At 35.1% G+C, this 26,441-nt stretch overlaps 3 protein-coding genes and 2 non-coding genes across 8 annotated transcripts; 1 reads left to right on the top strand and 4 right to left on the bottom strand.

Annotated features, from left to right (window-relative positions):
- Positions 1-15: 15 nt before the first annotated feature.
- On the top strand, positions 16-3,441 carry LOC113043186 (vesicle transport protein GOT1B). 2 transcript variants are annotated; one of them, XM_026202408.1, is made up of 6 exons: positions 16-278; positions 1,048-1,139; positions 1,259-1,437; positions 2,623-2,704; positions 2,813-2,845; positions 2,919-3,441. In XM_026202408.1, exons 1-6 carry the CDS (start codon positions 254-256, stop codon positions 2,958-2,960), a joined length of 453 nt encoding a protein of 150 aa, XP_026058193.1. In that variant the 5' UTR covers positions 16-253; the 3' UTR covers positions 2,961-3,441. The 2 variants fall into 2 exon arrangements, with proteins under 2 accessions (XP_026058193.1, XP_026058194.1); XM_026202409.1 differs by having other exon boundaries at positions 27-278; positions 2,813-3,441.
- Positions 3,442-10,646: 7,205 nt separating this feature from the next.
- On the bottom strand, positions 10,647-16,775 carry LOC113043185 (phosphate carrier protein, mitochondrial-like). Of its 2 annotated transcripts, none has more exons than XM_026202407.1 (8): positions 16,670-16,775; positions 16,345-16,497; positions 14,751-14,875; positions 13,799-13,978; positions 12,610-12,791; positions 12,098-12,270; positions 11,419-11,529; positions 10,647-11,033 (listed from the first exon to the last, which is right to left on the bottom strand). In XM_026202407.1, exons 2-8 carry the CDS (start codon positions 16,481-16,483, stop codon positions 10,873-10,875), a joined length of 1,071 nt encoding a protein of 356 aa, XP_026058192.1. In that variant the 5' UTR covers positions 16,484-16,497; positions 16,670-16,775; the 3' UTR covers positions 10,647-10,872. The 2 variants fall into 2 exon arrangements, with proteins under 2 accessions (XP_026058192.1, XP_026058191.1); XM_026202406.1 differs by lacking the exon at positions 14,751-14,875 and adding an exon at positions 14,496-14,623 and having other exon boundaries at positions 16,670-16,774.
- Positions 11,131-11,361, bottom strand: LOC113043927 (small nucleolar RNA SNORA53). The gene has a single exon (XR_003275835.1). It is a non-coding gene; the product is annotated as a small nucleolar RNA SNORA53 (small nucleolar RNA).
- LOC113043926 (small nucleolar RNA SNORA53) lies at positions 12,345-12,575 on the bottom strand. The gene has a single exon (XR_003275834.1). It is a non-coding gene; the product is annotated as a small nucleolar RNA SNORA53 (small nucleolar RNA).
- A 1,908-nt stretch (positions 16,776-18,683) lies between the features above and the next one.
- LOC113043184 (lamina-associated polypeptide 2, isoforms beta/delta/epsilon/gamma-like) lies at positions 18,684-25,995 on the bottom strand. 2 transcript variants are annotated; one of them, XM_026202404.1, is made up of 6 exons: positions 25,380-25,995; positions 23,815-23,932; positions 23,518-23,694; positions 22,233-22,336; positions 22,031-22,137; positions 18,684-20,775 (listed from the first exon to the last, which is right to left on the bottom strand). In XM_026202404.1, the coding sequence occupies exons 1-6, from the start codon at positions 25,617-25,619 to the stop codon at positions 20,424-20,426; spliced, it is 1,098 nt and encodes a 365-aa protein (XP_026058189.1). In that variant the 5' UTR covers positions 25,620-25,995; the 3' UTR covers positions 18,684-20,423. The 2 variants fall into 2 exon arrangements, with proteins under 2 accessions (XP_026058189.1, XP_026058190.1); XM_026202405.1 differs by having other exon boundaries at positions 22,031-22,134.
- Positions 25,996-26,441: the final 446 nt, after the last annotated feature.

Below are 26,441 nucleotides of genomic sequence, written 5' to 3'. Positions count from 1 at the left end.
AAAAAGAACAAAACTTAGCAAGTGTTCGCGTGGGTGTAGCATGATTGTGAGAGGAAGTAGTAAAATTAAAATAGCCTTTAAATAAAAACAAAGTAAAATAATAACAATAATAAACAGCATCTGATTTGTTCGCAGCGCGTTCCAGCGTCATCTCGGACGTTTAAAATACCTTACGTGTTTCCGGTGTCGTGGCGATCATACACAGAACAGTTTTACTTGTCACTCAGTTAGCCATCTGAAAAACAACACAAACATGATTTCGTTAACGGACTCACAGAGTAAGTCAATTTTACAGTATCTCTGCCATGCGTTAATGTTGTTAGTTTATACAGAAATGTTTAAAATACCGCTTTAAAGCCGAAAGTGTTGTGGAAGTGATGACTGGGAATGAATGAGGATACACGGCGGGGCCTCTAACAGTACAATCAAATCACTACTACAATAAAACTCTGTAAGCTAATATTACAAGAATCGTGATACCATAATAATACCATCACCATTATAGTAAGGTCCCCTGGATCAGTATATAAATCCGGTGATCATTTGTCATTAGTACAACCATCCGTCCGTCTGTCATTCTATCTATCTATCTATCTATCTATCTATCTATCTATCTATCTATCTATCTATCTATCTATCTATCTATATGCCTGTCTGTCTATCTATCTGTCTATCTATCTATCTATCTATCTATCTATCTATCTATCTATCTGTCTATCTGTCTGTCTGTCTATCTGTCTGTCTGTCTATGATATATTACTATGGTATTCTCTGAAGTGCTTTGGAGTATTATGCAAATACCCTGGTTAATGGTAATTATGTGGTACCTATTATTAATTTTATTATTGAATCTTTACCTTTAATTTGTTTGGTCTTTCTAGTCATTAGGAAGAAGAAATCTTAAAACAACTGCAAAGTTGTACATGAGTATAATATTGTTTACTTCCACTGAAGTACTTGTATGTCTTCTATAGGACTTATTTGCATGCCACTCTCTCTGTATTTATAGCACAGCACTAATAAAAGCTGCTGTTGTGTTTTTAACAGAGATCGGCATGGGGCTGACGGGCTTCGGCGTGTTTTTCCTCTTCTTTGGGATGATTCTGTTCTTTGATAAAGCGCTCTTGGCCATAGGAAATGTAAGTGTGTGTGCTCTGACACAGAGTTGTTTGAATGGAATGAACATGAACGCTCGGGTGCATTAGAGTTCAATAAAATGCTGCTTGAACTGAACCTGAATGTCGTTTTGTGTTTGCAGATCTTGTTCATCGCAGGTCTCTCATTTGTTATTGGACTGGAACGGACGTTTAGGTTCTTCTTCCAGCGGCATAAAATCAAAGCCACCGGTTTCTTTCTGGGCGGTGTTTTCGTGGTGCTCATCGGATGGCCGATTATAGGTGTCGTCCTGGAAGTCTATGGATTTTTCCTCCTTTTCCGGTGAGTTGTTTTGTTTTGTCATCCTGGCAAGATGTTTAGGGTGATTTTTGCACTACCATAAAAGGGTTTACTTGCTAAAAGCTACTCTATGTAATTTTTTTTTTACCCAGAAACGAATCAAATTTAATAATGAGCGAGCGCACTATCTTCTGAAGTTGTGTTTTTGCCTTACCCTACAAAACAATGGAGGGCTTATAATAAATAGTATTATTTTAGAGTTGTTGGACTGATTTCCCGGGAAACTGCCTGCATGAATCACCTGTGTGTGTTTGATTCATATCTTCAAGTAGATTGAAACCACAACAAATGAACTTCGAATCAAGAGTTTGCAAGCAAAAACGGAAAACAATGAACCTGAAATAAAACACGAATCAACATAGTTTGCATAGTGTCAAATTAACCATTTACTGGCCTGTTTGCCTAACAGGGCTCCAGACTGTGACAAAATCAAAGAAATCAGATTTCTGATTCAAAGAATCAGAGTTTTGCTCTTTTTTTGTGTGTGTGTGAATGAAGTAAGAAAAGTCACAAAGTGCTTCGAAAAACAAACTTTTCTTAATCTTTTCTTAAAAATACTCAATCAGGAGCCCTGCCTAGTCTTGTGAAGTTATTTTATACTGTTATTTAATAAAAAAAATGGCAATCATTGACTATATGTTAGTGTAACTTCCAAAAAATGTTTTAATAATTGATTTCAAGAAGTCAAAACAACAGTGGTATGTAAGCTACTTGCCTGCTCATGTGAGAGATTTTTCAGATAGCTGTGTTTCGTTATTGATAGTTTTAATGTCGATTAGGCGAGATATCCACCTTATTTTTAACGAACAGGTAAAAATTTGTAACTTGAATGTACGAGACTTCCAGTGTCATTCACTTAAAAATATACAGTCCGTTACGATGCTTGATATAGCAAATTAGTATTTGTTATATAATTTTAATGCATTACCATAATCAAACAACATGCATTTGTTTTGTAGTGCAAATTTTATGCTCTGTTATTTCTCTAGTTATTTACCTAGCAACTAATGAACATTTACTGGAAAAAAAAAGCGCCATTGCACAACTCGCATATTAACTAAAACAATCTTCCTCCACAAGTAGCTTGTAACTGTTTGCTTCAGCCACAAATGACAAAAGTTACATAGATAGCTTGATATTTTAAATGAGTTGTCCATCTGTTTCCAGGGGCTTTTTCCCAGTTGCGGTTGGCTTTATACGGCGGGTGCCTATTCTTGGATCTTTACTAAACCTCCCTGGCATCAGAGGGGTAAGTTCAAAACAGTTTGCTGACTCTTTTGTCACTAGTTTGCTTGCATAAGTGACACATAAAATCCTGTCACATGACTACAGTAATGTTCTTCTGTTTCTCTTTTAGTTAGTGGATAAAGTGGGCGAGAGCAACACCATGGTATAACAGTCAACGGTTTAGTACTTTCCTTTAGTTTTCTATGAGTGGCTCATATTTATATTTGTCATAATAGTGCTTCTGGCTCGGCGTCTCGCTGGCCAACCTTTCTGAATGACCGATGAGATTTTTGATACTTTACCTGTGAGGAACTTCAAGTGTTTTTTCTGGGACTGATTACAAAACCAAGTCAGGCGCTGTTTTTGTTACTGCATCACACATCTCCCCCTGCAGGGGGCGACAGGGACCACTGAACCCCTAAATGACCACAAGATGGACAGATGACGAAGACTCATTGAACGAAGCATAACTGAAAGGAATCACTTGGTTCTGAATGAAGTCGTTACTGGTTTTTTTTATGTGCCAACTGTTCGTGTTTTGCTTTTTTTATTTGTCAAAATCTAATTTGGACTTTTTCCACATGAGCGCCACCTAGTGGAGCGGAGACGGTTTCATCTCTTCGCGCCCACGACCTACGGGACATGCTGTTATTATACATGACTGACTTGTTTAAGTATTTGTAAATACTTCAAATGTGAGAATAATGTACATTTTTACCAACAAAGATCCTGTTTAATAAATGGATTATATATCCTTGACAGGTCTGCTTGTCTGGTGTTGGACTGTGATAGACATCACATTTAAAGCCTTATATCTGCGCTCAGTGCAAATATTACACAAAGATTGTTTATATTGCTAGTATGTGGTTTACATTTTGTACTTTCATTCAACATTTAGTGAGTACATTGACTAGTTCCTGTAACCAACAGTTAGTTGGATGTGTAATGGTTTCAATCAAACGTTTGGACACACCTTCTTTATGACTATTTTTCACATTTACTGATCAAAACATGACACAAATGAAAAAAAAAACACGTTTCTCTGTCTAGATTCCAGCTATGATCATTCTGGACTTTCATGAGGTGCATCATGGGATGCTAGAAAACACTTTAGCATGTAATATAAATGCTTGATGATGCTTTTCCTTGCAATCCACTCCAATGCATTTCCTTTTTGAATAAAAAAAAAGGGAGATTGAAAGGTTTTTAAGATCACAAGTCATGGATCCTGTCAAGTGTGTCCAAACCTTTGATTGCAGTGTGTAATATTTGCTATATTTCACCATCAGACATCAAGATCGGTTTTCCCACAAAAAGGCTAATCTGACAATCACGTGTTTTTTATAATTCCTGATTGAAGGAAATGGTTCACCCAAATGTTTTAATTTGCTGAATGTTTACTCACCTTCAGGCCATCCAAGATAAAGATGAGTTTTTTCTTCATCAGATTTGGAGAAATGAAGCATTACATCACTTGCTCACCAGTGAATGTGAATGGGTGCCGTCGGAATGAGAGTCCAAACAGCTGATAAAAACATCACAATAACCCACACATCTCCAGTCGATCAGTTAACATCCTGTGAAGCTAAAAGCTGTGTGTTTGTAAGAAACAAGTCCTTCATTAAGATTTATAATCCCTGGATTCCTTGAGGATTACTTTGATGTTTTTATCAGCTGTTTGGACTCTCATTCCGACGGCACCCATTCACTGCAGAGCAGAGCATCCATTGTTGAGCAACTGATGAAATGCTTCAATTCTCCAAATCTGGTAAAGGAACAAACTCATCTACATCTAGGATGACCTCAGGGTGAGTAAATATTCGGCAAATTGCATTTTCGGGTGAACTACTCCTTTATATATATGTTAATTTTCAAACCCCCAAATCATGTGAAAGATAATTTCAAGAACATAATACAACTAGGATGTTAAAAGAAAAATCTTATGCATTGATGTCTTGTCATAGCAGCAATCAAACGTTCAAAGCTGTGAATAATAGCCATTGGTTGTGAGTAAGTGTTACAGGTCTTTCAGGTCTCTCTGGATGTGCCACAGCATGTCTGCGCTCTTCTTCAGCTGCGAGACCTCGTCTCTGGTCAGGCTCATATTGACCAACCCACACTCCAGCACTGTTCAACGCACACAGCAGGCTCAGGTACTCCTCGTCACTGATGCCGTACAAACCCTGAAACAAATGCAATACATCAGCACAAGATAGGTTTGGGACTTTTTCACTCCTACAGTAGCGTGGAAGAGTCCTGTACTGACCTTCACCATGGTGTAAACGGGATGGACTCGGTTGAGGTTCTTCATATGACTCTCTGTCAGGTCGGCCACGCTCAGCCCGATGGCCCAGTTAGTGTAGTGTGGTTAACAGCACACGGTCGTGGAAGTTTTTCTTTATAGATGCATTAACTTCTAGCAGAATAGCTTGAATTACTATACCTAGACACCACACTGAATTAAGCAATATACAGGTGAATCTCAATAAATTAGAATGTTGTGGAAAAGTTCATTTATTTCCGTAATTCAACTCAAATTGTGAAACTCATGAATTGTTAAATGTGAGCCAAATCATCACAATTAAATGTAGCATAGTGTTTAAAGAGTTTGTTGTTCCATACTGCATACTCATTCACAGAACTATTTTTAATCAGTGGCAGGCAGGAAATCACATAATATGCATTTTGAGAACTAAAAGAGTAGGCCGTTGAGGTACCTGTCCATGACTTGTGTGTTTCTATCCAGTTCTCTCGGTCCATGTCTGTGCCGATGTCTGGATTGAGTTTCTGCAGACTGACTCCTGCCACATTAGTGCCACTCCAGACGGGAACTGCAATGCAAACACACAATTTATGAATATGCATGCATATTTTTTAATGTTATTAATTATTTATTATTTTTAATTATATCAAATTATATTTACATAATTTAATTATGCTTAAAATATATATATTTGATACAATAATATGTTTAATTTAAATATTAAGTATTACGTATACACTATATTATTTACACTATAGTTTATATAATCATATTATTATTATATTAATCATTTATATTCATTTAAATAAATAATAAGTCTTGTTTTAGAAATCCTCATCATATTTTATTTTTGTTACATGTAAAATAAATTTTTACATAATACATTAAATATAATTAAATATGATGTATTATTCACAATAATACATTAAAAATATTTGAATAATATTTTTCATTTCATTTTAATAAATAATTTTAATTTGTATTCAATAATTATCTTTTATATATATATACATTTAATAATGCTCAATGTACACAAATGTATTATCTATTAAATATGAAATAGTTTATTTTACACTATATAATTAATATAATTATTTATTTAAAGAACTTATATAAATTTGAATATTATTTTACAAATGATAACTATTGTATTTTATTTTAGTATGTATAATATTCTTTAAATAATTGATATGTTAATAATACATCATTAAAATAATTCTAATAATATTTTTCATTTTTTTATTTATAATTTATCTTTATATAATTAAATTAATACTTTGATTACGTATTACATTAAATAATATATTTTAATAATATTTTTAATGTATAATTTAAACACATTTGATCAACACAGTTAATTATTTATAAGTGATATTACATCATACATATATTTGTCTGTCTTGTCTCACCGCTGGAGTCGCCATGTTCTCCCAGAATCCATCTGGTTGGTCCCGCTGCCGATGACGCGTTGCTTGGGCGGGCGCTCAGCTTCCAGGTCACATGTGTCAATACGTCCACTACACGTGCAGAAAAACTGTGTGTTACAACTTGTTAAAACGTTCACCTTGGAGATTGAAAATGTTTATTTTTGAGACCCCAGGAGCCCAAATTCAGACCCAGAACAATAAAACCCACAGAAGAGGTGGGAGTTCAAAGGAGGAGTCTTTATATTACCAAACTGCAGGGAGAAGAACAGTATAGATATATATTCAGTTCGGGAGTTCGTAGCGGGTTCACGAATCATTTGAGTCAGTTTGGGAGTTCGTAGCGGGTTCGCGAATAATTTCAGTCAGTTTGGGGATCGCGAATCATTTGAGGCAGGAGTTCGGAGCGGGATCGCGAATCATTTGAGTCAGTTCGGGAGTTCGGAGCGGGTTCGCGAATCATTTGAGTCAGTTTGGGGATCGCGAATCATTTGAATGAGTTCGGGAGTTGGAGCGGGTTCCTGAATCATTTGAGTCAGTTTGGGAGTTCGTTGAGGGTTCGCGAATCATTTGAGTCAGTTTGGGAGTTCGTAGTGGGTTCGCGAATCATTTGAGTCAGTTTGGGGATCGCGAATCATTTGAGGCAGTTTGGGAGTTCGGAGCGGGATCGCGAATCTTTTGAGTTAGTTCGGGAGTTGGGAGCGTGAATCATTTGAATGAGTTCGGGAGTTTGGAGCGGGTTCCCGAATCATTTGAGTCAGTTTGGGAGTTCGGAGCGGGTTCGCGAATCATTTGAGTCAGTTTGGGAGTTCGGAGCGGGTTCGCGAATCATTTGAGTCAGTTTGGGGATCGCGAATCATTTGAATGAGTTCGGGAGTTCGGAGCGGGTTCGCGAATCTTTTGAGTCAGTTCGGGAGTTGGGAGCGTGAATCATTTGAATGAGTTCGGGAGTTTGGAGCGGGTTCCCGAATCATTTCAGTCAGTTTGGGAGTTCAAAGCGGGTTCGCGGATCAATTGAATCAGTTCGAGAGTTCGGAGCGGGTTCGCGGATCATTTGAATCAGTTCGAGAGTTCGGAGCGGGTTCGGGAATCATTTGAGTCCGTTTGGGGATCGAACTGTCACAGTTTGGGGATCTGTACCCAAAAATTCATAATCTGCGCACACACTTTCGCAATCAGTTCCCATGGATCTGTAAACTGTAGCCTACTCACAGATTCATGCAGCAAGCTCCTACGTGTTAAATTTTAATGAATATTATTATGTGGAATGGGTCTACAGCAAAGTGTCTTAAGTGATTCTCTGTATGTTTTTCTCATACAGGTGAAACATTGTTGAAAACATGCAGCCTGTCTCTACTGTGGAGTCGCCGGCTTTCAGTCAGCTCCTTAGCATGATAGCATAGATTTCATTTTTAAACAGCACATATATATATATATATATTTTTTTTTAAACAGCATTTCTGTATATATATATATATATATATATATATATATATATATATATATATATATATATATATATATATACATACAGAAATGCTGTTTAAAAATATGTATGTTTCTCGAAATTGATTCTTAATAATTCAGATTACTTTCATTCATTTATTTCAAAATGTTTTGTGTTATGTTGTCCATTGTTGATAGTTTTCATACTTAAGCTGTGAAAGGAACATTTTTAAGGGCTCAACACCACAGCTTTTATGATGCAGAAGCCACTTTAGTTTTTGATTCTGAATATATCATTCAGGTGTTTTGTTATTTATTTCAGAAATCCTTGTGATATAAAAATATTTAGTTTGTGCTGGTCTGACTTAATCAAAATAGCGTTTAAAAATTACTTTGTGTTTGTATAGACCATAACTCATAAAAGCGCATTCAAGAATTGAGTTGACAATTAATTAACCATTAAATTTAAATAAAATAAATAAGAATAAGATAATGAAACAATAATCTAATAATAAAATAATAAATTTACTGTACGTGTGTGCTTTATTATTTTTTCATTCTAACAGACATACATTTAACATGCACACATATAGAAATATATATTAGTGGTGTCAAATGATTAAAACTTTTTGTTTCCATAATATATGTGTGTGTATTGTGTATATTTATTATGTATATATAAATACACATACAGTATATATTTTGATAACATTAACGTTTATACACTTATATTCTTATATTTTATATTATATATAAATAATTTAATATATACATATAATATTTTTCTTAAATATATACATGCATGTGTTTGTATTTATATATACATAATAAATATACACAGTATAAACACATTATGCAAACAAAAACGTTTATTTTGGATTAATCATCTAACACCAAAAAAAAAAAAGAAAAAAGAAAAAAAAAAAGTATGAAATAAAATAAAAAAAGCCTTAAAAACATAGAGCTTCAAATTTCCATACTGGATTTTGAGGCTGATGAAATTTTTTAAAGAATTTGAAAGGGAAATAAGAGGTTACTTTGTGGTGAAGCAAGCAAATCTCAACGGGACATGTTTGGTGAAGTTTGGCCCCGTCCTGTTCATAACCACAACATCACCAATCCACAGTTCCCTAACACTGTTCTCAGTTTATACATCAGCAAAGACACAGATGGATACAGAGACATCCTATAACCTCATCTCATAAGTAAAAACACAGTAACACACAAACAATCAGCAGCATCAGACACAGTAGGATCTCACCTGCACACAGATGCTCTTCAGTCAGTCACAAGAAATCTGCTGTAAAGTAGAACCCTGCTTCACTTTATCTGCTGCTGCGTGTGTGTGTTTAGATCAAGGTCACTTGCAGGACACTCCTCCACAGATGTAGACAAACACATGGCCTGTTCTCTTACATAAACTCGCGTACCGTTTCCAGCCTCGACTCTTAAAACACTTACATAAACCCGCATCAGTCTTACCGTGTCTGAAGAGGCTCTGCGCTCCCAGGAAGAGATGCCACCATGAGACGAGCATGGCAGGCTGTTATAGTCGGCTATCAGGAGCACTGTAGTGACTTACAGAGAGTACAGTCTCCGTCTGCCAGACAGAAAGACAGACGCTCACGAGCTCCCTGAGATCCGCTGCTGAATAATAAGCTATTTATTGATGTTTGGTTTGTTAGGAATCTGAGGGTGCAAAAAATATCTATATAACCGAATCGCCTTAAAAGTTATCCAAATTAATTCTTACCCATGCATATTACTAATAAAAAATGAAATTTTGATATATGTATGGTAGGAAATGTACAAAATATCTTAATGGAACATAATCTTTATTTAATATCCTAATGATTTTTGCCATAGAAGAAATATAGACAATTAAAAAAAAAAAAAAAAAATTATTTTGGCTGTTGTTAAATATAACCGTGCTACTTATGACTGGTTTTGCGCTCCCTCCAGGTCACATATTAGCGATTAGCAATAATTAGGGTGCGTCTTGGTCAGGGCTACTGATCGCAAGCGTAATTTATTTATTTATTTTTATTTTTTTAATTAAATGTAGATTAATGTCCCAGTCACATTTTCTTGGTTAAATAAACATTACATACACTATCTGAAAAAAAGGAAACGCTTTATTTTAAGGTGACCTTATTAAGTTACATGAACGGTTATAACAATTAATTATGCATACTTGCATGCAAGTAACCATATCCTAATCCTAACCATATAGTTAGTAGCCTACATGGTTTTAATATTACGCAGTACTTAAATGTATAATTACATTGTGACAAGGACACCTAAAAAATAAAGTATGACCAAAAAATATATTTTTTTATTTTTAAAACAATGCAATTAATATCCTATGTGTTAATCTCATAAAGTTTGGTTTTAAGCATTTTACATTTATTCCAAAATAATTTTGTATAACCAGTTTTACTACAAATACCATGGATTAACTATTAACAATGTTTTTTATCTTAAGATGCATAGGATGAATATAGATACGCAGTTTTCATTGCTTTAAGATTAAACTAAAACTAAAAGTTATATATATATATAAAGATACTTACGTTTCCTGTAATACCATTTCATTTTACACTACTGCAGAAATTTCCAATGCTAACACAAAAAAGCAGTATTTTTGTGCTTTAAATATGCAACAACCAAAAATATGGAGTTCAGTGAACCATAAAGCTTTGAAACATGACTGTGTGTTTACTTCCATTCCAGCTTCTGTGCCTATATTTTAATATAACATGCTTAAAGGGATTCGGCAGAAAAAACGTTGAAAGATGATGAAAACATGACAGAGAGAGAAAGACCAGTTGTTGTGTATAAGACCCAGGTTGCTTTTTATTGTACTACTGACAAAAAATGTCAGAGGTTAAAACCAGACGGCATTCATTCGGGTCACGAACCTTTTGTTATAGACTATTTAGACATGGAACTCTAAATAGTGGGCGGGGCTCAGGACAGACTTAAATATAGAAAACAGGAGGTGTGTGGCTATGTCGAGGGGGAAGGGAGCGATCGTTGGATCTCGCTGGATCTCGTTTACTCGGTGAGGCCAAGCTTCTTTTTGAGGGACTCGGGCATCTCGGGGGGAGGAGGGCGGGGAAGGCGGAAGTACACCTTCACCGAGTCGTAGATGAACCACTGCAGGGCCGTCAGGGTACCGATCATGATGATACGGGCGACCAGTCCCTTCCACACACCTGAAAAACATGACACACTCAGTCCATAAACTTATTGCAAGAGTTGATTTGCATATTCGTTCCAGGAATTTTGCATGGTCAGAAACTCTTATGATAGTTTGTCTGCTCCCCAGCTGTTCTGCCCTGGGGTTTTCCTGGGAAGGATCAGGGCAGAGAGGATTCTGGGTGAGCAGGTAGACTGATCTCACACGCCAATGACTCAAGCACCTCCAACTGTACAGCCGTGAAGCTGCCGGGAGCCTCGGGACCGATCCTGCTGATCCCAGAGAGAGGACACAACAGAACCGGAGCGGAGGAACTCCCCAGAGGTGGATCTAAGGAGCGTGTTGAGATAGAAAGACTGTAGAGTTGAATTAAGGTCTTCATCTAAAGACAAACGTCTCACCCCTTGGTCCAAGCTTCTTGAGCACTTGTGTGGCTGTGCTTCCCTTCTCTTTGTTCAACACGGACACGACGGAGTCAGCAGGGTGAGACACGATGGCGCAGAACACACCAGCTACAAGACACAAGAAAACATGCATCACAACTCTGATTTACAGAACCCAGATCATTGCTCACTAATGTTACATTAAAACAATTCTCTAAGCAAATAAAATAAAATATATTTATATTTTTTAACATCGTGATATAGATGATTAATACATAAAACAAAATTTAATTATAATTAAATTATATTGAATCAATAATACATTTTTAGACTCAAAAATAAAAATCAATGTAAAGCAATATACATCAATATATTGTAATAATATAATAAATCAATAATACTTTTATTAGTTTAATACAATTATTAGTCTTAAATCAATAATCTTAACAGTAAATCAAATAAAATATAATATTAAAACTTAAATTTTACATTAAAATAAATCCTTAAAATTGTGATAATTTATTATAAATATATTATAGTAATTATAATCATCATATAAATTTTTTATTAATGTAAATAATTGTTTTTATAAATAATTTAAATATTTAATTTATTTTGTATTTTATTTTTGATTATTATTATAATAAATTAGAACTGATATTAATAAGCAAAGACGATCCTCAGAGATCAGGCTCACCGATGTATCCAGCGACGAAGGTGACGACCAGCTGTTCGGGTTTGGAGCATTCGCTGCGGGGTTTGGGCACCACATACTTGTAGAGCAACTCAACGGTGCGCTCGAAGCAGGCGAACTTCATCATGGTGTAAGGGATCTGTCTCATCCACAGAGGAACCACACCTTTGTAGAACCTGCCAGAGGATTCACAGCACAGTTTCAAGAATTAAAAATCTACATTAAGGGCCTATCGGTTCATTTTAAACAGGTTGTCTGCTCTCCAGCTGTTCTGCCCTGGGGTTTTCCTGTGAAGGATCAGGGCAGAGAGGATTCTGGGTGAGCAGGTAGACTGATCTCACACGCCAATGACTCAAGCACCTCCAACTGTACAGCCGTGAAGCTGCTGGGAGCCTCGGGACCGATCCTGCTGATCCCAGAGAGAGGACACAACAGAACCGGAGCGGAGGAACTCCCCAGAGGTGGATCTAAGGAGCGTGTTGAGTGCACCACAGGTTTAAGTGAAGGATACTCACGCCCAGACGCCTTCCTCGGCGTACATCTTAGGGGCACATTCTCTCAGGGTGTTGGCATAGCCCGGCTGAGTCTGGATACGTACTTTACACGCCTCCATAGGGGCCAGAGCAATGTCTGCGAAGAACTCAGCGCTGGCAGAAGCAGCCAGATACAGAGAGGTTCTCCACATGTATGCGTTTTCCTGAGACGAGAGGAAGAACACTTCAGCATCAGCTAGCAGAAAACACAACATTTATGACCATTTTGTGGAGAACGGCTGCATTGCATACTGGTTACAAATGTTACATAATATAATTTAATATATTAAGTTAAGTTAAAATGTATGTTTTATATTAAAGTTAATGAGTTAACATGTAAAAAATAAAATTAATATACATGTAAACTATAATGAAATAATAAAATTGTATATGAAGGCTAATATTAATTAATGTTTAATAATAAAATACATTTTTTATATACTAGTTATTTGAATCAATTTTATGTATTAAATGAACAGAAGTTAAAAAGTTTATTAAAATATAAAACTATTTGTTTTAATAAATTACTAGTAATGTATAAAGTTAATAATTTAAAATTTAAATTATATAATTACAACATTTTACCAAAATATATAAGATGTTCAATTATAATAAAAATTATCAGATAAAATTGTATATGAAGGCTATACAAGTTATAAGTACAAGTATAAAGTAATATAAAATAATGATTTTTTTTACAAGTTATTTAAATCACTTATGTATTAAATGAATAGAAGTTAATCATAAAATATTAAAAAAATAAACTTTTTATAAATTACTAGTAATGTATAAAGCTCATTTAAAATATTTAAATTATATAAATTACAACATTCTCATTCTAAATATATAAAATGTTATTCTATAATAAAATAGCCGGTTTATTATTGGTATATAAAAAATAACATTAATATTTTAAAAATATAATAAAGTTACCATACGTTAAAATATTTATAAACGTATATACCCCCCCCCCCAAACAATAACAATCTGACAATGAAAATTCAGTTTAATCTATTTAATCAATAATTTGATTTAGTGTGTAGAGTTCAACTACCTGCAACCAAAATATACATTTCCTTAAATTCATTGTTTTTAGAACACTACATTGCTATATTTTCAAACACTAGTGATTTAAGCAAAGCCAAAACACTGGTATATCAGTTCAGCTCACCTCTCCTAGCATGTCACCATACAGGATCTTGAACACCTCGTAGAAGCCGAACTTGCAGAGCCCCTGCATGGAGTATCCGAAGAAGGTGGGCGCCCAACCTTTGGCCAAACCGCGCATGCCGTCCTCTCTGATTGTAATGGAGAACCCATGGAAGATGCTCTTGTATTTAGCTGGATCCACCTAAACGCAGCATTTTTTTAATACAACGACAGTCAACAAACAAACACAGAGGAACTGCAGCAGGAACCGGCTGGTTATGAAGGAACACGGTTAATGGTTTCACTTCAACAACAAAAAAGGCATTTCCAAAACAAGATCAATAAATTAAAAAGTAAACCAAATGTTACTAGGATAACATCAGTGGCAGAGCGTCACAGATCAATTTAAAACAATGCATCAATCAGGAATAATTTATTCCTTCATCTCTTTCTAAATTCATACTATATTCTCTGTTCAAGGAAACAAAGAATATCATGGAAAAGAGCAGCACTGACATTCTGCATAATATCTCCTATTTTTTTTTTTTTTTTCATGAGGGATTATTAAATGCACGAATTATCATTCCTCTGTGTTTAATTGCCAATGAACGTCTTGCAAGAATTATTGGTAACCAGTTAGTCAAATCACTTCAAAAGTGTTAGTGACCCTTGGCCACGGATGTCATCTCGATGATGAAGGTGAGGGAGGGAGTACAGACCTGGAGACGGCACTTGACCAAGTCGAGGGGCACGACGGCTGTGTGTGTAATACCACAGCTCAAGATGCCCCCGAATCCGCAGAGGGCGTAGTATTTCCCCGAGCCGAACTCACAGCTATCGCCCGTCTCTGTGACGTGAGGGAACACACACACACATGCTCATGCATCACAACACTTAACATGCTGATGAGGGGTTGCACTGGGGTCGGCTCACACGGACACACTCGGGTGACTCCGGCTAACACACACACGGACCTGCATCCGGCACTTGACCAGGTCGAGGGGCACCACAGCCGTGTGTGTGGTGCCACAGCTGAGGATCCCTCCAAAGCCACAGAGGAGCAAGTACTTCTGTGAGCCGAACTCACAGCTGTCTCCCTCTGAGGAAAAACACGCAATCACGGTCATCCACAAAGACTGAGACACTTCGTGGGTTAGTGGGAAACCAGCGGGACGTTTCTCCTGCTATCCATTAGATGCAACAGACTTTAAATATAACCATCTTTGTGATGATCCACTCTGATACTTTTTATTTTAATCCAAAAAGACTTTTTACATGTACAATATTGTTTAAAAATAATATTGAAATTAAATAAAACTGTATATTTAAAAATAATATTATATTATAATAAACTATTAATTTTAATGCATATGTAAAATATTGCATAAAAATATTATTGAAATTAAACCTGTATATTAAATATATATACATTTTAATTATAATAAAAACTTAATAAAGCTTGCATTTAAACAATCTAACAAATTAAAATCAAGTTTAATTATTTAATCAGCAATTCATAAAAAAATATGCAGAATATATACTACATTGTAACATCGTAAAATACTTTTTTTTTAATCATAAATTAGAGACGTTTGTTATAAAAGGTTTGGATATCGATATGTACTTAAAATATTTATATTATTTTAAAAAGTGGCTAAAGTTTATTTAGGTAAATATACTTATTTGTAATGATTTATTTACTGTATTATCGGACACTCTACAAACTCAAACAGTAACGTCCTGTTCAGTTTATGGACGACCTTCTTATTTAAATGATTAAAGCACAATTTAAAGCGGTTATACTGTAACTACATCGCATTTAAATTATTATACAACCTCATAAGAGAGAAGCACTGATAAAACATGTAAAATATATTACAATTTACGATTAGATGTTGGGCAAGACACTGGATACACGATACCGGACCTGGACGCGTTCCTCAAACTGAGGGCCAATCAGAACGCGTCTTGTTTTGAGCTGGATGCTTTCCTGCGGCAGAGAGCCAATCAGATCGCGCATCATTGAGGATAGCGGCACATACGCAGGTCATGTGCAGAATATACGCGTTAAAATAAAGAACAGCATGTCCCCACTCCGCCTCAAAATCATTTTAACATATCTGACACGTTAACTCATATCTGATGTGTGTCACAATGTTAAAAAATCTCGTGAAAGCTTTACAACGCGTCCTCTGCCGGTGTCCTTCACTGCCCTTTATGAACGCAAGGAGGCCAGAACCCCACAGATTCAGCACACTAAACAATTTAATGCAATTACAAAACACACAATCTATACATGTTACATATGCAGGAAAATACAGGACTAAAGGGAACTTCTTAAATAAATCTAAAGTAACGTTACAGCTCGAGGGGATCTAACGCTAGTTAGCATTATGCTAACCTTTTATTCATCGTTGATACGGTGCAAGCTAAAATAAAGCAATAAACGGAGAAAGTGTGAGGGGTTAGACTGTTTATCTTGATTCTACTCTCAATTTCAACCATAAAAAGTGCATTTAAAACAAGTTTTAGATATGTATGGCCTATGGTCTGAATCCGCGGTCTTACCGGCTACCGCGGCGGCCGCGAACACGCGCTTCTGCTCGGGAGCGTGTTTCTCCGGTTCTTCGGCTTTCTGCAGCTTGAACAGCGGGGCGCTGAAGGGGTTTGCCCGGGCCGCCAGCTGGGTCAGCGTGCTCGGATACATCTCTGAAGGCGGACCTGAGTGAAACACAACACTGATTAGGCGCTGAACTCAATACAGACGTCAAATAACAGCGTAGTTAATCCTCGATCGCTCTCGGTTTCATCATGAGGGTCTATGGAGATGTTATACTTTACTCTGTGTGTGAAGAGCAAGAAAAAGGTTGTGTTAGTTTGAGGAAACTCTTACTTTAATGGAGCTGTTGCAAGATGGCGCGTCCGTTCTCTCCTCTACCGGCTGCGCAGAGACCGAGCGATGTGCGCGAGCGCAGCGAGCCTCAACCGGATAAAGGAAGCGACTACGTCACTGCAGGCCCCGCCCACCTAATTACAAATCCTACTATGGCCCAGTTTTGCCTCATGAATATTATTATAGATGGCGATTATTTATTTATTTAAAAAACATTTTCAGTGCAGGGGATTGTATATAGTGATATGAATACACAATAAGGTATGAACAGTGCAAGTGATTAAATGAAATAATATATATATTTTTTGTAAAATGTGAGATATTGTGTTAATAGTTTTCCTTTTTTTAAGAAAACATTTTCAAATAAATTACTACTACCTCATTTATATATTTCTAAAATTAAAACGACTTCAAAATACAGTAGTCCTGCCAACCCATTCAAGTGATCTTTTTTTTTTTTCATTTATTTATTTAAAAATGCTTTTTCAGCACACACTGTACAATATGACTGCGAATTTAACGGTAAAACACTGTAAAAATTCTACAGTAAAAACCTGTTAAATTGTTTACAGAAAACTGCCCTACTATATACGGAGAAAAATTGTATTGGACTTTAAATGTCATTTTATAGGGGATGTATATAGTTATATTAATACACAATGAGATAACAGTGCCTAAATAACATAGTTTTACATTATTAAAATTGTTTTTGTAATTATTAAAAAACAATTAAATATATATATTTCTAAAATTAAAACGGCTTCGCTAATTACATGAATTTGTTTTGTAAAATATGAGATATTGTGTTAAAAGTTTTCCTTTTTTAGAAAACATTTTCATGTATATTACTACTACTACTTTTATATATTTCTAAAATTAAAATGACATATCAAATGCAGTAATAATTTTACAGGAATTCAGTCTCTTTTGATTTTTTTAAGAAATGATAATGAGATTAATGTATTTTTAAAATGTGAGATATTGTGTTACAAATTAAACTTTTTAAGAAAATATTTTCAAGTATATTATACTACTACTACTATATCAATATATTTCTAAAATTAAAACGACTTGTCAAATACAGTAGTCCTCCTGAGAACCCAAAGGATCATGCTACATAATAACTGATATAACAATAAGATTAAATAAGAAAAAGTATTTTACAAATAAGAAATATACACTAATTTTAAGTTACACATACTATGCAAAACGGAACCAAAGCATGCACATTGACAATCAAAATGCTCTAAACTGGATGCTCATTAAAGAAAATAATGAAAAAACAAACAAAAGTTGACACACCATAGGCTCCAAAAATGCAAAACAATTTAATATTGGACTTCACAAAGTTATCTGAAACTTTACCATGTATGAAGACCCATATTTTTTTCACATACATAAAATTAAATTGTCTGCCAAACCAAATTAAGTATTTTAAACCAAAATACGGGGTTCTGCAAAAATAAAAAAAACTTGATTCCTGTAATACTATTAAGTATAACTTAATATATACTTATTAATATTTATGTGATAAAAGACCAACAATTTCAGATCAGGTAAGACGTTGCATCTCAGCCAATCAGCCCGTCTAACTAGGTAACGTCGCATTACGTAATTAATATTCATGAGCAAAGCCTTCGCCATAGTAGAACTCGCTTGATCGGTCAAGACAAAAATAAGAGGCGGGGCTATTCCGGAGCGCATTACGCAATATATTCCACGCAACCCAAAGTCACCGTCTGCTGTCTTTATCGTGTGATTAAACCATATTTACCTGCATTAATATTGTACAGCAGTTAATTATTGCTAAATATGCTGTGTATATGTATATCTGAACAGGACTGATTATATGGTTTGCTTGCTCAAATGTCCAATGGTGTGTCTGAAGGTCAAACCTCAGAGTAAAAATGACAGGAAACATTTCTAAAATAAAATATGCTGGAATGTGTGTGTGTGTGTGTACACGTCACTAAACTGACCTTGCTGTAAATAAACCACAAGGAAGGGTCACCTCTGGGATTTAAAAAGGTGTTCTTTTATTTCACACAAGAATTGTAATGAATCAAGGATAAATAATTCATTGTTTGACCAGTTTTCCACAGTTAGCTGCCTAAATACTAAGTGCAAACGGGACTTTATACCTCTCACTGCCTTTGACAGCAGGACAAAACTAAGATGTTATTTAGTGCTTAGTGGATTCGGTATATCTACATTTGAAGTAACTCACTGCTTTTTAAAAAATATTTTTAATTTCAGAGAAGACGTTAGAAAAATATTGCGGTTAAAAAGTAATTAAACGGAGTAGCAAAAAATAAAAAGAAACCCCTTCAAATGAATTTGTCCATCACAAATGTATTTTCTGAATGTAATGAAGATATACTCAGTAAATAAGTTTTTTTCCCCAAAAATAATCACAGCACAGAAATGAAATCATAGTTTAGTCAGATGTATGCCAGTGTTTTAGCAATAACAGACGGTCTGATTACAGTCAACAACAGGTAACTGTTCTCATCACAGGTTTAAAATATCGCCTGTAATGCCACACAACACAATATGAAAACATCACAAACACATTTAACAAGCCGCCACAATCTACTTAAAAGTAAAACAACAGACTACTTCTCACCAGAAGTGAAGTGTTAATTGCTACATGAGACTTTCATGAGATCACATTTTCCTTCAAGCTCTGGATGAAAAAAAAATCAATACTGATCAATATGTGTAGTACTAAAACCAAGCATTATCTGAGGTCGGAGTTCAGTAGTTTGAAAAATTCAATGCAACAAAATCATTAAAAACCAAATGCTACTCGGTGAATTATCACGAAAACTGTCAAGAAAAAGTAGTATTTCACCACAAAATCATTAATATTACTTGTTGATTCTTTTAAATACTTTCAACTTGGCACTTAATTCTCATTACCGAAATGCAAATAACATTATATTATTTACATGTAAATTAAGTGTATACAGTGGCTTCCCTGATCTTATTAAAAGCAAAAAAAATATATCAGATTGCTATAATTTTTTGCATAACAGTGATTTTTTTTCCTATTACAGTAATGAAAATGCATTTTTTTTAAGTATCGTAATGATTTTTATTTATTTGCATTATGGTAATTAGATTTTTTTTAATTGCATTACGTTAATCAAAATGAGATTTTTCACATTATGATAATGAGAATTAAATTTGTGTGTTATGAATTTTATATATATATATATATATATATATATATATATATATATATATATATATATATATGATCCACATATTTTCAGCGAGATTCACCCTATTATGCTAAAAATAAAAACTTCATGATTATTCAGGAAAATGTCTCAACCATCAAATAACCCATTTTCACAAACATTCCACCTCAGGCTTTTCCTTCTAGCCCCGATTTGTGTGAACCCAAACTGTGCTTGTAATGGCCATGTCTTGGCATGTAACCTCTCGTTGTGATGCCACTGAGCAGAGAATGATTCACTATTAGCCAGTCACTCACTACTACATTTCTCTACGTCGTCTCGAATGCTAAAAAACCGTAAAGCAAGATGAAAGCAAGATGAAAACACATGATGCACACATATTTAAAGACTACTTGAAACACGAGTCTATTAAGATGTGACTGCTAGGTCAAACTGCAATAACCAGAATCCCTCCCTCCCCGAACCCTGCCGACGTGTCGCTCCGTGAAGCACTAGAAAATCAGTCTAACAGTAGATGCATGCTGAAGCTGGTTGACAGACCGGGCCGCTCATTTGCCGTCGCCGCCCTCGGCTGGGCTTTCCCAGCTGATGTACTTGAGAACAGGCGTGATGACATTGTCCTGGACATAGAGCTGGCAGGCGTTGATCTGATCGGTGGTGATGAATTGGAAAGCGTAATACAGAGACGCAGCCAGTGTGATGAACACCAGAAGCTTCAACCAGAAAGCCAACCAGCGACGGGGTCTGGGACGGGCGGCCGGTGTTGCACTGCGAACATCTGTGACGGAGGATTTGGTCACTGTGTACGTGTTCTGCTGCTGGAGGGACTCCTCGGACCAGAGGCTCAGGGGCTTCACCGGACGGCCAGCTGCACCGTGGATTGGCCTCCGACATGTGACCCTGCTCAGATATACACAGCTGAATTAAAGAACTGATAACAGCCCCGCAACTTGCAAAAATAATAACCTAATATTAACTTGTTTTATGAAGGTGAGTTCAATTGTAGCATATTTTATTTAATGCCATTTCAGCATATATTATCAGGGCAAAAACTATAAAAAAAATACAATTATAAAAAATACAATATAAACCAGCAAACAAACAAACACGAGTTATATTATACAAGATTTGTTTACATTAACATACTTTTTCTTTGTAACTTTTTTTTTTTTGTGTGGCTGAATTATACCAGATAACTGAATAGCTTCATGAAAGAGTTTCCTGCATACATTAAGAGCGGGACAGTCCAATAAAATATGTTTAACAGAAAGGGGTACCTTGCAGAACACGCACTGTGTAGGATCTTCATCTTTAACCAAAAATGCATAAGTCTGTCTTGTATGACCTAATTGACACTTGATCAAATCTGGTTTTAAAAGAGATCCGTTTGAAATGTCTGGATGTATATCAAGTAATTTATTATTTGTACATGTATCCCACTTTTCTTGCCACTTATTTAATATATAACGATTAATAATAATTCTGATCTCTGAGGGAGGAATTTGACTGAATGGGAGGTCAAAACTATCAGTTATTTTTATTTATTTTTTAAAATAAGAACGACATGTTTCTGATTACACAGCTTTGATGCACCTAATAAAACAAGAAAAGCATTTAAGTTTTAAAAAGTTTTGTTATTAGTTTGAAGGACAAAACGTTATTTATATCTCAAAATATATTCATGCATGTTAATTAACTTACAGTCTGCAAAGGAGTGGAAAAATATGTTTAAATACTCCATTCAATGTTCACAAAATAAGCTTTTATTTATTTAGAAAATCTGTCGCTTTCTGTCACTGTTTGGATGCAGCAGAAAACATCGGACTCATTTTTGCATTTTCTTCAGTCGCTGGTTGTAATTCTAACCTTGAAATCAGGATTAGGCCTAAAATAAATTAATGTGTGTAAAAAGAGATAGTTGTCATCTGCTGCTTAAGGGAGAACACAGGACATTTTCACCTTACGAATGGTTGTCGAAAGCAAAGATGCAATGAAATGCATCATATTTTCAGACTAAATGTGATGATCTAAAACAAAAGGGGCTCTATTTTTGAATCAGCACCCAAGAAGTAGTAAGAATTAAGTATTTGATTCCATTCAGCAAATGTGTGACAGGTCATATTTGGAATAATGCAAAGAGCATGATCACACTAACGTCATTCCGGTTGGTGTGGCAGGTTCATTGGGGAACATTTCCTTTAAAATATCTCCTCCATCCACAGATGTTTCCTCAGTGTCTGCTGCCGTCTCCTCCACCTGCTGCTGAATAGAAGATACATCAACTATTACAGAGCACAGCAGATGAGACTGAGCTCTACTATGATTTTTTTAATATGCACGATCACTTTGTTCATTACTTTAGTGCGCTGTCTGCTGCTGGTCCTGATGGTGACAGGAGTCTTTCCTCTGCTCCGGACCGGCTTAATCACAACGGGAACCGGCTCTGGTACAGGATCAACTCCTGCCAATCAAAAAGCAAAACTGATTAAATGGAAACCTAATATAACCGTAAATATTAAACTTTCAGTCATTTACTCAAATTCTCGTTACATGCTTGGAAGACTAAACTCTTTTTAATCTGAAGCAACTTCGATGCCACAATTACATGTTTACATTTGATGAAGAAAATGGGCTTGTCTGGAAGATTCGGATCATATCCAAAGTCTCACAGCTTAGTAAAACAATAACAAACCTCTCCTCAAAAAGATGCAACATTTGAGGAGGTCGACAGTTGACAGTGAACACTACTAAATTAATAACAAACGATGAAGTTGATCTAGTTGAAAGTGCATGAGCTGATTTACTTTGGAGTGCAAATCCAAAAAGACTCAATATTAATCATTCCTGCTCTTGTGTTAAAATGTAGAAATAAATAACAAAACTTCTCTTGTTGAAATATTAATTATGATTAGTGCTGTCAAACAATTAATCGCGATAAATCACATTCAAAAAAGTTTTTTGTATATGTGTGTGATATGTGTGTATATATATATATATATATATAAATACACAAACATTCAGTATATATTTTGAAAATATTTCCATGTCTATATTTATATTCATACAATTTATATTATAAATAAATATATTTAATATATTTTAAAAAAATCTGAAATGAGTATTTATAGCACAAGAAATATACACAGTGCACATACATATATTATGTAAACTAAAACTTTTATTTTGGAAGCGATTAATTGCAATTAATCGTTTGACATCACTAATTATGCTATATCATATAATATAATAACTATTAATGAGATAATATACTGTATTTTTATCATCTGAAACATCCTGTTTTATATCCTAAACTGACCTATATAATGCATTTCTTTTTCCAAGCATGCAAAGGCAAACAAATATGTGTCAGTGCCATTCCAGTTCCACTTTCACAGATTTGTTTAAAGGTTTAGCAATTATAATAGACTAAATGTTGTTAATAATGACTGTTCATAGTGTTCATAATGTTTACATTTTTTGTACAAATATTATAAATTATATGTGAACGTAATTGTAAAATTCAACTTAATTGATTTGTTTTTTTCCCTAACCCAGTGCGACTTTTTTCTCAGACACGACTTTTAGGAAAATGTGGTGCTTAAAAGTGCAAATGTAAAAAGCTAGTTTCAGTACTGATTTGACCTTCTTCTTTGTCGCTGTACTGCTCTTCGGCTGAATGTGTGTTGCCGTTCTGGTTTCCTTCCGCTCTGATGGTGAGGGTCTCTGGGATGGTGGTCTCGGGTTCAGGAAGACTGCTCTCTAGCGGTGGATGCTCCAGGAGATGTTGGAGCTTCTTCTCATACACCTTACGTGTGGAGGCTGTGATGCATACAGAAACAATACAATGCAAACCTTCACAAATCTACAGATGTAGGACATTCATAGTGTGCAGTCAATATTCACAAACACACACACACAAAAAAAAACTGTGATACTCACCAACAATTGGTCCTGAATGGACGCCATACTTCATAAGCTGAACCTTCAACTCTTCATCAGTCAGACCAGAGATGTCGTTCTCCTCTGGCCGAACTCTGTCTGTCTTTCTTATGGCTTTCTGAAAATAAAGGGATTATGGAAAGGAAATTCTAACCACTATTTCTATTTACCTACTAAGTAAATCACAGAAGTTCTTCTCTGTGTATAAAATGTAAAAGTGTTTACATGTAAAATAGCTTATTTTGAAATTACTCAAGTTAGAATAAACAACAATTATTAACTATTATTTTAAATGAAGTCAAAATAATTATTAAAATGTTTAGAAAGTATTTAGTCTTTTATTGTGGTAGACTAGTGGACTTATTATAGGTTTTATTATTTTAGGAATTATTATAGGTTTCATATATATATATAAGTAAAATAGCAGAAAAAGATAAAGCTATTAAGAATCATTTGTTGTAAAAGAAATAAAATAAAAAAAGATCATTATAATTATTAGAGCCCGACCAATATTCGTTTTTTTGTGGCCGATACTGATATTAGGGATTTTAAAAAAGGCTGATATTCTTGTGTATATTATAGTACAGTACCAGCAAAAAATTTGGACACTTTCCCATTCATGTGTCCACAGATTTGATAGGTACTACATATTAGAGGTCGACCGATAGTGTATTTTGCTGATACCGATAGCTAGGTTGGACCACACTGGCCGATAACGATTAATTAACCGATAGTTTTTAAAAGAGATACTGAACAAAAACTAAAATAGTGCATTATTTAAAAAAATAAATAAAGCAGTACTGAACCATATTAGTAGTAGTAATAAAATTAATAATAATAACAGTAGTAGTAAATGTTGAAATTAGCACACTCTAATTAAATCAATTTTATTTCTTCATAAATGTCGCTTTTTAATTTTGACAATTTTTTTAATTTTAATTTTTCTAATTTAAATTTTTAATAGTTAAATTAAAGTTAATTAATCAAAAAGCAAGCCTAATTAATCAAAAACATGAAACAAATACATTTTTACATCAATTTAATAACAGTTTAAAGTGAAAAGGCCCTAAAAATGTTTTTTTTTTTTTTTCTCACAATATTTTTTTTATTGTTACCAAATTCTGTTTTTCGAATTTCAAATTATTTAAATGCATAAAACAACTAAATATATATATATATATAAATTTTTTCTTTTTTTTTTTTTTTAAAAGAAGTCTTATGATTTTTGATGACAGCTTTCATTCCTTTTATGGACCTTGACACTGTTATTTATTTAGCAGCCTATGGGACAGTCACAAGCCTCCAGGTTTTCATCCAAAATACCTTAAACTGTGTTTGGAACAACATGGGGGTGAGTGATTAATGACTACATTTTCATTTTAGGGAGAAATTATCCTTTATGCAAAAAGAAAAACATAAGTGGACTTTAAAGGATTAAGTAGTTGTGCCATCCATAATTATAATTGCGATTAGAAATTCGATTAATTGTGCGCCCTAAATTATCCAATATATCTATAAGGTATATCAGGATTCTGCAGAAGCGAATCAGTGCATGTGATTGTCACCTTCCCCGAGCGGCTCCTGTTGGTCAGCAGCGGCGCTGTCATCTCCTCATCGCTGGAGAAAGTGTCTGGAGCTGGAGCAGAGATGTTCTTCTTGTTGCGCACCGTCAGGTTCTTCAGATACAGCTGCACATACACGTCTTTCTTGCTGTCTGCGCTCGGCAGAGGGACGTTATTGGCAACTAACTCACTCTTCAGTTTCTCTTTCGTGAGCATCGCCGGATCCTCGAGAAATTGCGCCATGCTTGATCTTCTTTACACAAAACACGTGGTTTTACTAACAAAGCGGAAGTACACTTATTCCCTTTTCGCTTTTAAAAGTGAAGCAGTGTCTTTTTGTAAGTAGCTAATGGAGAATAAAGTGAAAATGAAAGCGCGCGACTCTTGCGTTATTGACAACCGGCTCGCGCCTTCCGTTTGAATATTCTCGTAGGATTTTACGAGAAACACAGCTATGTGTTACATCCAAAAAAATATTTTTTTGGAATAATGTACATCGAAGCTTGTGGTTAAATCAAAACGGCGCTGCTAAAAATGCGGAAAAAACGGTTTTTGCGAAAGGCAGGTAAAAGTAGAAATCGCTCGACGGCTCGGTGCGCGCCCGCCTAGGAACTGGCACTGTGGAACAAAGCTCAACGCTCATTGGTCGAATGGGTCAAGTAAGGCGTTCTCTTATTGGTTGAAGTGGAAGAGTGACAGACGCTGGCCCACAACAAAGAAGGCGACAGCTGCGGCTGCAACACGAACACTTTAATTTACAGCAGGTTTCTTCACAATAAGCTATGGTTTATATGGAAAAAAAGAAAACATGATTTATGAGTTCAGTTAAACAGCAAAAGGTAATGGTAGGGAATTTAAAGGGACTGTATTTCCTATTAAAAGACTACAATGCAAAGTGGGGGAGGGGTATGTTATAATTACTATGTAAATATCATGGTGCATGATGAATATGGTCATTATATCAAATTATGGTTTTTAATAATCATGGTATTACTCTACCACAGGAGTCAGGACTGACTTTTGTAATCATCTGCTTTAACCCTGTAAAGAGTATAGTATCACATT

This window comes from Carassius auratus, chromosome 25 (assembly GCF_003368295.1).
Source record: "Carassius auratus strain Wakin chromosome 25, ASM336829v1, whole genome shotgun sequence".
In the NCBI taxonomy this organism is placed as follows: Eukaryota; Metazoa; Chordata; class Actinopteri; order Cypriniformes; family Cyprinidae; genus Carassius; species Carassius auratus.
Note: the sequence above shows the minus strand (reverse complement) of the source record. Positions and strands in the feature narration are given on the sequence as shown.

What these genes read in the sequence shown, in the direction of transcription:
- LOC113043184 (XM_026202404.1), bottom strand. Translation starts at nt 25,619, where the DNA reads ATGGCGCAATTTCTCGAGGATCCGGCGATGCTCACGAAAGAGAAACTG. An exon ending in GTACAGCGACAAAGAAGAAG is followed by an intron (nt 22,337 to 23,517) that starts GTCAAATCAGTA and finishes TTTGATTGGCAG; the next exon opens with GAGTTGATCCTGTACCAGAG. An exon ending in GCAGCAGACAGCGCACTAAA is followed by an intron (nt 22,138 to 22,232) that starts GTAATGAACAAA and finishes TCTTCTATTCAG; the next exon opens with CAGCAGGTGGAGGAGACGGC.
- LOC113043186 (XM_026202408.1), top strand. Translation starts at nt 254, where the DNA reads ATGATTTCGTTAACGGACTCACAGA. An exon ending in ACCTCCCTGGCATCAGAGGG is followed by an intron (nt 2,705 to 2,812) that starts GTAAGTTCAAAA and finishes TTTCTCTTTTAG; the next exon opens with TTAGTGGATAAAGTGGGCGA. An exon ending in TGGGCGAGAGCAACACCATG is followed by an intron (nt 2,846 to 2,918) that starts GTATAACAGTCA and finishes TTGTCATAATAG; the next exon opens with TGCTTCTGGCTCGGCGTCTC.
- LOC113043185 (XM_026202406.1), bottom strand. Translation starts at nt 16,483, where the DNA reads ATGTATCCGAGCACGCTGACCCAGCTGGCGGCCCGGGCAAACCCCTTC. An exon ending in GCCGAGGAAGGCGTCTGGGC is followed by an intron (nt 12,271 to 12,609) that starts GTGAGTATCCTT and finishes ATCCTCTGGCAG; the next exon opens with GTTCTACAAAGGTGTGGTTC. An exon ending in CAAGAAGCTTGGACCAAGGG is followed by an intron (nt 11,034 to 11,418) that starts GTGAGACGTTTG and finishes CATGTTTTTCAG; the next exon opens with GTGTGTGGAAGGGACTGGTC.